This window comes from Pelodiscus sinensis, chromosome 3 (assembly GCF_049634645.1).
Source record: "Pelodiscus sinensis isolate JC-2024 chromosome 3, ASM4963464v1, whole genome shotgun sequence".
NCBI lineage: Eukaryota > Metazoa > Chordata > Testudines > Trionychidae > Pelodiscus > Pelodiscus sinensis.
Window position 1 is genome coordinate 166,880,500 of NC_134713.1, and position 13,183 is coordinate 166,893,682.

The 13,183-nt window shown below is 45.4% G+C and overlaps 2 protein-coding genes across 6 annotated transcripts in view; one reads left to right on the plus strand and one right to left on the minus strand.

Annotated features, from left to right (window-relative positions):
- Positions 1-6,038, plus strand: part of ABCG5 (ATP binding cassette subfamily G member 5) — a 43,631-nt gene extending 37,593 nt beyond the window's left edge. The window contains exon 13 of the mRNA XM_006138194.4: positions 5,690-6,038. Within this exon, the coding sequence (XP_006138256.1) occupies positions 5,690-5,883 (194 nt within the window). The 3' untranslated portion in view covers positions 5,884-6,038. The remainder of the gene's footprint in view (positions 1-5,689) is intronic.
- A 2,024-nt stretch (positions 6,039-8,062) lies between these two features.
- Positions 8,063-13,183, minus strand: part of DYNC2LI1 (dynein cytoplasmic 2 light intermediate chain 1) — a 51,099-nt gene continuing 45,978 nt past the window's right edge. For 3 of the 5 annotated variants that reach the window (XM_075925427.1, XM_075925426.1, XM_075925425.1), the window contains one exon: positions 8,063-8,345. In XM_075925427.1, coding sequence (XP_075781542.1) covers positions 8,283-8,345 — 63 coding nt within the window. In that variant the 3' untranslated portion in view covers positions 8,063-8,282. Of the gene's footprint in view, positions 8,346-9,550; positions 12,434-13,183 lie in introns of those variants that run through there. The other 2 variants (XM_075925424.1, XM_075925423.1) reach the window with 1 other exon arrangement.

The following is a 13,183-nucleotide window of genomic DNA, read 5'->3' on the forward strand; positions in this document are numbered from 1 at the left end:
TCTAGGGAGCCCCCGCCCTGGTCCTGAACCCCCAGCATCAATTGGGCCAGGCAGCAGTTGGGGAGCCCCAGCTTGGGCCAGGGAATCCCCGGCATCAGCAGGGCCAGGAGGTAGCCTGGGAGTTCCTACTCAGATTAGGGAACCCCCAGCGTTAGCAGGGCCACATGGTTGGGGAGTCGGGGCCACAACCAGGGAGCCTCTGGCTGCAGCTGGGCTGCCTATGGCTGGGTGGCCCCACCCAGGAACTCCCCAGTCCCAGAAGGGCTGGGATGACCCCCCAGCTGAAGTGGGGCTGGCAGAGGCGGACAGCAGCAGAGAAGCCCCAGCAGTGGGGCATGGTGACCTAGCGGCCCTGCCTGGGGAATGGGCAGTGGGCAGGCAGCAAGTTGGGGAGCCGTGGCGGGCCTGCTTTAGCGGGGCTAGCAGCAGGTCTGCGAGCCCTAGAGAGAGGAGCCCAGGAGTGGGGCAACCAGCAGGGGAGCACTGCTCTCCCCTGGTCTGGCAAACTCCCTGGCTTAGGATAGCTCAGGTCCCGAGAATGCGAGACTAGGGAGGTCCAACCTGTAATGTGATGTCAGGCTGGCCAGCTGCAAGAGGGTGTTGCTTCCAGGTTCCAGGGAAGTAAGTTAAAGGCCCTCTTCCCTATCAGCTGAGAAGGGGTTACATCAGGTCTATTAGGATCAGCTGAGATGGGGTTACTAGAGGTTAATTAGGATCAGCTGAGAAGGGGTTGCCTCAGGTCGATTAGGAACACCTGAATCCAGGTGAGGGCTGTCTGAGACCTTCTGAAGGCTCTTCCCCTTTTGAGAGACAGAGAAAGGGAGACAATTTGCTACTAGACTAGTGGCAGCAGGGGAGTAAGCATATCCAGGAGGAGAGGTTGTGTGCCTTCCCATAGTGGAAACAGACAAGCCCGAGCACCTGCTGGGAAAGGACTGACTCCCCGGGGCAAACCACAGGACAATACCTTCCCCTGCCTCTTCACTGGGGCAATGAATCTCTTGTATTTGAGTCCATTGAAGTCGTTCCTTTTGTTTGCAGGAGAATTACCCCTTAGGCCTACCTTGAGGCTTACTCAGAAAATATGGCCAAAAGAGGGAGGACAAAAACTGCCCAGTGTGGCAGACAGGGGTTAATTTACCCCAAGGCTATCTTGCCAAAGGGAGATGTGCTGGGGCTGGTGAGACAAAGGAAGTGCCTTGCCATACGAAACATAATAATTCATTATAAGACAGTATACAAACTTATTATAACCTGATACCAGCTAACTACACCACTCCAAAGCTTCAATCTCCTCTGTTCCCAAGCATTTTAAAAGATGAGACTTGCAGGAGGCTTTTAAGGCCACACAATTTGTGCTATTTTGGAGCAGGTAGAGGAACCCAGTACAAAATTGGGGGCCTCTGGAGATAATGCACTGGCAGCTGCGATTTCTTGTTGATATCCCTGAAGCAACAGCTTGGGGACTTCTGCTGTCAGGCAGACAGCCCCAATGCTGTTAAGGAGGATGAAAGGTTCAGGGAAGGAGAACATTCAACTGGAGCAGAGGGAAATGATCCTATAGTTGGGACCCTCCTTCCAGAGGATGTTATGGTATCCTCTCACACTGAGGATACATCTCCAGTCGTTAGGAAAAGGAAGGTGTTAGCAATGGGGGATTTGGTCATTAGAAGCATAGATAGCTGGGTTTGTGATGACCAGGAGAATTGGATGGTGACTTGCCTGCCTGGTGAGAAGGTTGTGGCTCTCTCAAGACATCTAGACAGACTAATGTGTAGTGCTGGGGAAGAGCCGGTGGCCATGGTACACATAGGTAGGCTGCTAGGAAAGAGACTGAAATCCAGGACCTCTACGGTAGCATCCTCTGAAATGCTTTCAGTTCCACGCGCAGGGCCAGGTAGGCAGGCAGAGTTTCAGAGTCTCGATGCATGGATGAGACAATGGTGTAGAGAGGAGGGGTTTAGATTTATTAGGAACTGGGGACAATTTTGGGGTAGAGGGAGCCTATGCAGGAAGGATGGGCTCCACCTAAACCAAAATGGAACCAGACTGCTGGCACTTAACACTAAAAAGGCTGTAGAGCAGTTTTTAAACTAAGGGCTGGGGGAAACCTATTGTTGAGCAAAGGAGCACATGGATCGGACAGAGACATCTATTAAGGGAGGTTCTATTCATTGAGATGCTCTATGTTCTAGTTAGGAGGAGAAAATGAAAGTATGGGTCAGATCAGATGAGACACAATCAAATGAAAAAGAGTCTAACACATCAAGAAATGGCAGATAGATCAATAGTGACAAATTATTAAAGTGCTAATACACAAATGCTAGAAGTTTAAATAGTAAAATGGGTGAACTAGAGTGCCTAGTTTTAAAGGAGGATATTGATATAATAGGCATCATGGAAACTTGGTGGAATGAGGACAATCAATAGGACACAGTTATACCAGGATACAAAATATACTGGAAGGACAGAACAAGTCGTGCTGGTGGGTGAGTGGCACTATACGTCAAAGAAAATGTAGACTCAAATGAAGTAAAAATCTTAAATGAGCCAAAATGTTCCATAGAATCTCTATGGATAGTAATTCCATGCTCCAATAATAAGAATATAGCAGTAGGAATATATTATTGACCACCTGATTAGGACAGTGATAGTGACTATAAAATGCTAAAGGAGATTAGAGAGACTATCAAATTAAAAAACTAGATAATAGTGGGGGATTTCAACTATCCCCTTATTGACTGTGTACACATCACCTCAGGATGTGATGCAGAGAGAAAATTTCTTGATACCTTAAATAACTGCCTCTTGGAGCAACTGTTTCTGGAGCCCACAAGGGGAGAGGCTGTTCTTGATTTAGTCCTAAGTGGAGCACAGGATCTGGTTCAAGAGGTAAATATAACTCGACCGCTTAGAAATAGTGACCATAATATAATAAAATGTAACATTCCTGTGGTGAGAGAAACACCTCAGGCAGCCCAACACTGTGGTATTTAATTTCAGAAAGGGGAACTACACAAAAACGAGGCAGTTAGTTAAACAGAAATTAAAAGGTAAAGTGACATAAGTAAAATCTCTGCAAGCTGCATGGAAACTTTTCAAAGACACAAAAATAGAGGCCCAACTTAAATGTATATCCCAAATTAAAAAACACAGTAAGAGAACCAAAAAAAGTGCTACTTAACAGCCCCGTAAAAGAAGCAGTGATAGATAAAAAGATATCTTTTAAAAAGTGGAAGTCAAATCCTAATGAGGAAAATAGAAAGGAAGATAAACTTTGTTAAAATAAGTGTAAAAATATAAGAAAAGCCAAAAAGGAGTTTGAAGAACAGCTAGCCAAAAACTCAAAAAGCAATAGTAAAATGTTTAAGTATATCAGAAGCAGGACGCTGGCTAAACAACTAGTGGGGCCCTTGCACGATCAAGATGCTAAAGGAGTACTCAAAGATGTTGTGATCCCTCCCTCTGGGGCATCTGGTATTGGCCACTGTCAGCAGACAGGATACTGGGCTAGATGGACCTTTGGTCTGGCCCAGTATGGCCGTTCTTATGTTTAAATTAATCATTATTTTTTTATAGTGATTGTTTTGGCTATGGATTTTTCAAAATGTTCTCTAGGCAGCTTGGCTCCACTTCTAAGGCCTAAGATTCTTCAATGTTGTCCAGGGGGAGCCTCTCTCAGTACCACTTCCTCCTTGTGCGGAGGAAGGAAGGTACATCCAGCTTCAGCAATTATCTCCTTGGACTTTCTCTACACTATTCTCTAGGCACCAAAGAACATCACCCTACACTAAACTGGTTTCCCTTGCTTCCTGACTGTAAGTTCTAGTTCCTTAATGCTCTATAGCCTGGCTTCATAGACAAGTGGAGAGAGTAACGCCATCCAATTAATTCATCCCTGTGGGGTAAGGTTGAGTACAAGATGCAAGTGCAGGCAGGTTCTAGTGGGGAAGGAAGACAAAACAAAAGGCTGGGCACCAGGCTACAGCAAAATGATGAATATGGTGCAAAAAAAAAAAAAAAGTCAGCTTCTGCTATTATGGAGTTCACGAGTCCCTGAGCAAGATTAACAGGGTATCTATTGTTGAGCTGTTTTAGACTTACTGCAAATTTCGGAAGTGCACAGTACATCAGTTTGCACACAGTTCTCATTTACACTGTTAGCTCCAACAATAAAGAAACAAACTTTTTTTAAATCAAAAACTGATTCTGGAGCAGTGTTGTGACAGCGGTGTGTGATGGGTTGTACAAACCCCGTATTGGGCAATAAGGGGTTAAGAGATTACTTTGGGCTCAGCCAGCCTCCCGGTGCCCTTATTGCAAATGCTCCATCTGCTGGAGGAAGTAAAAGACTGGACAGGGAACGAGCTCATTTAGGCAGCAGAGCCTGCAGCCCACACCTCCGGCAATTCAGAGCAGCGGGAAGACTAAGGACTTGGATATAGAAGCCCAGAGGGGCCCTCCCTGAGGGAAGGGAGAACCCATCCCAGAAACAACTAGAAAGGGAAGTACCCTGTGGACCTTGGTAATCCCATTTTACTTATTTCGGTTTGAATTTCCCCACTAGGTGGGAAAAGTAGGCCATGCTCCCAACCAGACCCTGAATGAAGACCATTACAGGAGCTGAAATTTTTCAATTATGGAACACATCAGACCTTGTATATAAGCGAAAATTAACATCTTTAACATCTCCTTGAAACCTAGTCAGTCAATGCAGATCATGGCAAGAAACTATATGTTGTAAGCTGACCAACACATATGCTAACATCAGTTATGGATAGTTTTAAAATATAGTCCTATATAAAGCATACTGCAGTAATGCAACCTTGAAGTTGACAAAGGAATTCATCACAGCAATGACAATAGCTTGCACTTTTATGTGAGGATCTCCAACTATTCATAAATATGAATAAATTTAAGTCAAAAAAACTTCCCAGTGTTTGATGACAACATATATGATCAGCCTTAAATCTTTCATTTGGTGTGAGTGAAATGCAAGATTCCAGTGGCACTTCATTCTGCTCTTCAGAAAATGTAATGTAGATTAGACACAGAAACATGCAGATTGCCCCAATTTCCATTTCCAGAACATGGTAGATTGGCTGGGATATGCACTTGGAAGATTCTGGGAAGCCAGTCAGGGAAGGAAATGTACCTGCCCAGCTATTCTGTGATCATGTCTGTACTACAGATAAGATCAAAGCAGCCACAGTCGATCTTCCAGGGTTCAAATTAGTGGGTCTAGTGAACACACGCTAATTCAAACTGAGAGGGCACTCCTGTCAATGCTGGTAGTCCTGCTTCTTCAAGGAACAAGGGAAGTCAGAGAGCGTGTTCCCTTCAACTTCTAACAATATAGACAGCACCAAAATTCAAGTTAAGATACTTCAACTTAAGTTACACGATTATGTGTTACCTGTATGTGCTCTAGTACCAAATAGCCCCTCTAGCTCTCAGGCTTCATCTGTGAAGCACTAAGTCATTGCAGAGATGAGTTCTGAGCATACAATTATTGTACAGCCTCTGCACAGAATCTCCTGGGACAACACTAGCTTCACTATGGACAGGGCCCTCCATACCCTTAGGGGAACAAGAAGGAGTTGTGAACATATGTGTTCAATCAGGGCATTGACTGCAGTGTCTAGTCTACATGCTTTATAATATAACTCAACCCTCTTCTATTTTGCAGGTGGCTCCAATATTTCTGCAGGAGTTGGTGCATTGTGTGTTTTTCCCCAGGGTATCCAATTCATTGAGACAACCTTTCCTGGTGCAATGTCTAGATTCACAACCAATTTCTTAATGTTATATGCTTTCCTACCACTACTGGTCATTCTAGCAATTGTGAGTTTTAAAATAAGAGACATAATTGTCAGGCAATAAAATGTTAGCAATTCTAAACAGGCTGAACAGTTCTATATACCAAACCGTGAAGTATTTGAAAACATTATTGGGCAAACTAGTACCCATCATTTTGTTGTCTTTCTAAATTACAGCAAATGATGAGTGAATTACAATCAGACTGTTCATATCTTTTTCCTTTCAGTTAACAGTTTTTCCTCCTCTTGGAAGCAATACTATGAATGTATCAGTAAACCCTTAAAATATTTATGAATTAAAAATACCCAAATGTGTACTTCATAAACTGAAATAGTGACGAGGAGTCCTGTAGCAAACAAATCTGATATTAGGAATGGCAACATACAAAAACCTGTAGGGGAACACTTCAATCTTCCTGGACACACAATTGCAGATCTAAAAGTAGCCATCCTGCAGCAAAAAAACTTCAGGACCAGACTTCAAAGAGAAACTGCTGAGCTACAGTTCATCTTTAAGTTTGACACAATCAACTCTGGATTAAACAAAGACTGTGAATGGCTTGCTAACTACAAAAGCAGCTTCTGCTCTCTTGGAATTCACACCTCCAGATCAGCTGCTAGAAGTGGGCCTCATCCTCCTTGATTGGATCCACCTCGTCATCTCCAGCCTGATCCTGGCCTGCATATTTATTCCTGCCTCTGGAAATTTCCACTACATGCATCTGACGAAGTGGGTCTTTGCCCACGAAAGCTTATGCTCCTACACTTCAGTTAGTCTATAAGGTGCCACAGGACTCCTCGTCGCTTTTGCAGATTCAGACTAACACGGCTACCCCTCTGATAAACTGAAATGTTTAGTTTTAACATATTATAAGAACCCTTAATAAAGAGGTGTAGTCACAGGAACAAATGTAATTGGGATTATTCTTGCAAGTTTGATGACCGGGAGCACAGCAATCTTTCTTCTAACAGCTGCACCTACCCCGTGGTCTCCAGAAGATAACTTTGATATTTCTAAGCTTAATGTAATAGACATGGTAACTCAGTTGTGTCTTAGAACTTCACTTTCTTCAGTCTTCAAATAATTAATGAAAAAAATAAAACTAAGATATTATAAAATTTGCACAGGTGAGCATGTATTAAAGTGAATATTTGTGACACTGTATGCAAGTCTGAGCTCAGAAACTGTAAAATTGCTCAGCTATTGTGACAAAATACATTACATGTAATAAACTATGATATTCAGAGATGGAAAAAATTATGTTAGATCATTCTGCCCACCCCCTTTTTAGTTCAGAATAGTTCACTAAGGAACTTCCTTATGTGCTGTGCCCAGTAGGTTGTTCAACTGTTCATTTTTGTGATAATATGACATACCTCTCATGACCCAACTTTTGTCTCAGTACCTCAATCCTCTATTCCTTGGTTCTCAAAATATTTCATCCTGCTGATGGACAAAAGGCTGAGCTTCACTGATATAGACTAAGTTTGACTAGCTCCACCAGTACTACTTCAATTTTTTCAAATTTCACTAGAAGACTGATATTAAATATAAGGAATAATTTTCTAACATTAATCTAAATTCCCTTTGTATTAAAGCACACAAATAGCCCACCTTTTTATATGGAGGAGTGGGAACTTACAGAATGTCATGCCTTTACTAGATTAGTCTGTTATGGTTTTCAAGTTTAATGCTCTCTCACTTCCAGGATGTGTAGTAGAATGGTTCTCGCAGTCCAGAAATCACTCTTATTGGTGAGCAGGGGTCATAGCCTGTTTCTATTCTATTTCTATTAGAATTCCAGTTTGGGAATGTTCTCCCATACACTATTAACAGAACCTGGTTTTAACCACATTGTCAGGCAGTTTGTGTGAAAGTTTCTCACTGTATAGTACTTATCAGTTAATGGATTAATTAGTACCTAAAATATGTATCTGCAAAATGGGAAACACATGACTCTTTGTACATTATATTTTGAGTACACAGGTACTTTTGTGCCTTAAATACATATTTTATGAAGAAATGTAAAAAACCAAAACAAAACATGGCTTTGAGTACTGTTTTTCATATTTAAACCCATCTATATGAATAATCCTTTAAAAATTTTCCCAAAATCTCCCTGAGCTGGATGAGCCAGGATTATTTTCTCAATAGAAAATACTTTAAAATTCACATGATGGTACAAGAATTTAACTATTAATTTATAACAAAGTCACATACTTTAATAATAGATGCAATCATACTATATAAACTCTTTATTCATGCTATATTATTAATCTAGTTACATATTTTTCCAGTTGTACAAAACACCAGTTTCAATTACTTTGTATAATACTCAAAATTATGATTTACCTTAATATATACAAAATATATAATTAAAATCTATATACAAAATACAGAATTAAAATTGATATACAAAACATACAATTAAAATTAGTGTGAGAGCTAACCACTTATCTCCATCAAGATTCAAAGTCCATTTCTTTCCAGGATTTAGAGGAATTTCTCTTATACTGTTCTAGTTCCTAAAAAACAAACACATAGCCAAACATTTAGCATAGCATCCCCAGTAAAATAATAAAATGCATACATCTGTAACATTCTATTGCACATGTAGGTTAAGGTTTCTAGCTATGTTTCTAAATCATACATATCAAATTTCAAAATAGTACAGGAAGAAATTTGATTATATCGTATTAAAATTAGAGCTCTAAATGTGATTTCCTTGCCTGGCTATTCACTTGCTAGGCCAAGCCCCAAGTTTGACGCACTGTGGAGACATGGAAACTTGCAGCTATATACTGAATATACTTTAATGTGATTAATTTGTTTGTGGCTCAGATCTCTAGATTATAATAGCAGAAATTGTTTCTGAGGCAGTTGGGCCAAATGCAGGACTTTATCCTGTACACAGGTCATGACTTGGAATGGACACTGTCCATGAGAATCCTCTGGTGAAAGGAAGCCATTTCACAGAGATTACCTTAACACAATTGAATTAAGCCCTTCACAGACCCTAAAGCACTTGAATGGGGAAGGGTGACATGGGGTTTGCACACATGAGTGTGAAAGACCAACTTAGTCACTAAACAGTAGACCCACTCTGTTACCCATGCTAATACATCAGGATCATTTACAAAGCTGAAGCTTCACAGGGAAAGTGCATTTCTTCCAAATCAAGCCACTGGCCCTTTTGTATAAGATGTTCTGTTAAGGCATGTCTACACTACAGAGTTACTTCAAAATAACTCCTGTTATTTCTAAATAACAAGGTGATCACATCCACACAGCAAGCCTGTTATTTCAAAATTATTTTGAAATAATGGGCTTGTTATTTCAAAATAGGGTGAGTGTGGACAATCAGCTGTACTTATTTCAAAATAATTGGTCTCCAGAGCTTCTCATTGCTGCCCTAGTGGACACGCTGTTCACACCCTTCAAAACTCAAAGGCTACATCTATACTGCACTCTCTTGCACAAGAAAATATACAAATGAGGCAAAGTGGTGACTATCACGGCACCTCATTTGCATATGTAATGAGCCACCATTTTGCGCAAGGGGCTTTTGCACAAAAAGGAACCGTCTACACAGCTCCTTTTTGTGCAAAAAAACCCCCCTCTTGCGCAAGAGCCATCCTGCCTGAAAAAAAAGTGGCAGAATGGCTCTTACGCAAGAGGGGGTTTTGTACAAAAAGGAGCCATGTAGACAGCTCCTTTTTGTGCAAAAGCCCCTTGCACAAAAATGGCAGTTCATTAAATACGCAAATGAGGCACAGCCCTATTCACGGCTTCGTCTCATTTGCATATTTTCTTGCGCAAGTGAGTGCAGTATAGACATAGCCTAAAGTTTCCCTTCTGCAGGCTTTAAAGCTGCAGACAGAAGGGAAAGGGATTGTGGCACCACACTGGCCCCGCTAGCCCTGTACCACACAGCACCCTTTGTTGGTGCCCTGGCAGACCCCAGTGCTCCCTCTGCATCCCCCGCCCCACAGCTGCAAGCAAGCCTACAGCCACCTCTGAAGCCCTTGTTGAGGGCATCGCTGTGGACTGGTGCGGAGATCCTGGATCTCATTGAAGTCTGTGGGGAGGAGACCAACTGCCAGGGAGCTCCATACCAAGAGGAGAAAAGTGAAGTCTATGGCTGGTAGGCCACCTTCCTGGCCCAGGAGGGGCAAAGCTGGACCAGGTCTGTAGGAAAATTAAGGCGCCCAAAGGCCAGGGAGCAAAGTTCACACTCTAGGGCGGCACCCCAGACCTGCTGGTATTACCAGCATCTGAATGCCATCCTGGGAGGGTGGAAAGTCACCTTTCTTTCCCCCCTCCCTCCATCGTGGACTCTGGCCTGGCCACACCTGTTGTCAGCCTCCATGAGGGCGGAGCTGTAGAAGAGGGAGAGGAGGACAACAACAAGGAGGAGGACGAGGAGATCAGCCTGGACACCATGCCTGCCAGCCAGGAGGTGGTCATCTCCCTGTAGCTGGTTCCCGCCCCCCCCCGACCCAGGATGTGTCTCAGGGCTCGGATGAGGCTGGAGCAGGCACTTCAGGAGAGTTCCATTGCTTTCCCTAGACACATGCCAGGGGAGGTGGCGGGCTGTGCACTCCTTGCTTGGCCCTCTGGCCTCGGGGGGGGTCGCACAACAGCCTGTGCAAGTGGGTGCAGATGGAGTGCCAGTCCAGAGCATTGAACCCTATGGGGCTGTCACTCAAGAACCTTTTGCTCCTTCTCATAAGATTCCTGCACAGGCCTGCCTTACTCCTGACTCTGTGGTGGGACACCTTCCCACCACAAGCCACCACTAAGGAAGCTGGGGTCAGGGAAATGCACAGCAGTGCTGCACATGGCACACAGTCATGCTCACATTCTCTGGCAGCATCTGCTCCCGGTCAAGCAAGCGAGACAGAGGACACCGATCCCCATATGGGAACCTGCTGTGGAAGGAAGAGGAGAGGACCCCAGTACCACTTTCCCTGGAAAGCAGCATCTGATACTCACACACATATCCCGCAATACCTTCCCCTCTCTCCTCTAGCAAGCAGTTCCCTCTCTGTGGGACGCTGCCACTGCTGAACCTGGTGTATGCAGGATGTGTAAGGAAGCCGAGCCACCCTGTCCTCTGCTCCCACCCATGGCTGCTTGCCCCTGGGACATGAGGGTAGCAAGGCTCCCCATGGACATCCAGGCCCCTACAGGAAAGTTCCCTCTGTGTAGCCATAGATGACCTTGCTCAAAGCACACTGCCATAGTCTGAACTGAGGCCTTCGGTGTTGGCTCACAGACTAGGGCTAGGTTTCATGCATACCGTCTCCAGGGATGACTGCCCTTGCTTTTCTTCACAGCTGGACCAGCTGTGAGCACCATGCATCCACCAACCCGAGCCTTAGGCATGACCCTGCAAGACCCGCAGGTGGAAGAGACCCCAGGAGGAACTGGCGAGAGATACACCTTGACTGCCTGCATGCGCTCTAATGGAGTTTCGAGCGAGAAGACCAGGAGCAGCTCGCTGACCTGGAGGAGTGCGATTTTGATCAGCAGCTGTCCCAGTAGCAAGAGATGCTGTGCACTGTTTCCATAGCACTGTGGAGTGCCTGCTTGCTGCCACTGAGTGCTCCAGTGGCCACCCTCCAGCACCCACTTCCTCCCCCCCACCAAGTCCCTCCAACACCTGCACCCGTCCCTGCCCTTGTCCCCTCTGGCTGCTTCTTCTAGCAGGCCTGAGGCAGGCCTCAGCCCCAAGTTTCTCTGCCCCCCACTCCTGCCTCCTCCTCGGTTCTTTCAACAGTCCCTCTCCAGTTGTATAGTCTCCAAATAAAAATCACTGAGTTTATTGTTCCAAAACAAAAAGTTTGGTTTATTTTATCTTTGGGGTGGGGCAAGTAGGAAAGGGAAGGGTGTCGGAGGAAAGGCACTTCTTGTGGGGAGGCCCCGGAGAAAGTCTTACAGATGGCCTTAGCTGAAACTCTCCTTCAAAGCCTCCTGGATGTGCACTGCCCCCTGATGGGCCTACTGGATGGCAGCGGTACGTACGCTGCCTCTGCCTCCCACCCTGGCAGGAAAGTCTCCCCCTTGTTCTCATACATGGTGTGGAAAACACGGCAGGTTGCCACCATCTGAGGGATGTTCCAGTTGCTGAGGTCCAGGTAGTGAGGACACTCTGGAATCTCTCTCCGAGGCAGCCAAAGGCACCCTTCCCAACAATGAAGCATCTGTTGAGCCTGGTGTCCCATGTAGGGCTTCATTAGCCATGGGAACAAGGGGTAGATGGGCATGTCAATGTCCCCATCCTGACTGTGTGGAGTGGGGAAAATGTGCAGCATCCTCTGGAACAGGCTGGAGTTCTAGAATATGCAGGAGTTATGTGCCTTCCCCGACCACCTGATGTTAATGTTCACAAGGGCCTGCAGGACCATTGAAAATTACCCCTTCCTATTTATATAGTTGGAGGCCTGGTGGTTGGGGACCAAGATGGGGGTATGGGTGCTGTCAATGCCCTCCCCCCCCACACAGTTGGGGAAGCCTATCATGGCAAAGCCATCAATGATGGCGTGGACCTTGCCCAGGGTGATGACCCTCCACAACAGCACAACAGGATAGTGTTGATGGCCCTCATCATCTGTAAAAACATAGACACACAGAATCACATGGTTGCAGGAGCCTTCCGGAGGTCCCTGAGCCCAAGCCCCTTCCCACAGCAGGAACAACCCCAATTACTCCATCCCAACAGGGCTTTGTGAGGTTAGGATGCAAAACCTCTAGGGACAGAGATTCCTCCCTCCTCCCTAGTGAAACCATTGCAGTAGTCCACTGCCCTCTTGGGACAATAGCAAGGGAGTCATACCCACATAAGCATGGCTCCAACGGTCCATCTTCCCATGCTGAACTGGTTCCCCACAGAGCGGTAGCCAATCAGCATAGTGAGCTTCCACAGTGCAATGGTGATGCACTTCTGGCACAGGATGGCATATCGCATACAGGTTTCCTGTCACTGGAGGGCAGGGATAAGCCATTCGCAGAGCTCCAGGAAGGTGTCCTTCTGCATGCAGAAGTTCTGGATCCACGACTGGTCATCCCCCTGCTCCATAACAATATGGTCCCACCAGTCGGAACTAGTGTTCCTGCACTAGAAGCGACAGTGCATGGTGTGCTGGGGAGATTGGAGGAAACTGTGGAGTAGGAGGAGGGCCCAGGCCAGGGTGAGGAGATGCCCCAATCTGAGCTGGCCCTCCTGGTCCTGCAGTGCCATGAGGGAGGCCTGCATTAATTGCCCCAGGAGGTGCAGCAGGAAATCTGAGCCTGACACTGCTTTGCAGCATGTCCGGCTCCATGGTAGAAATGCTGTGGCATCCAGAAGGGCAACCAGAGC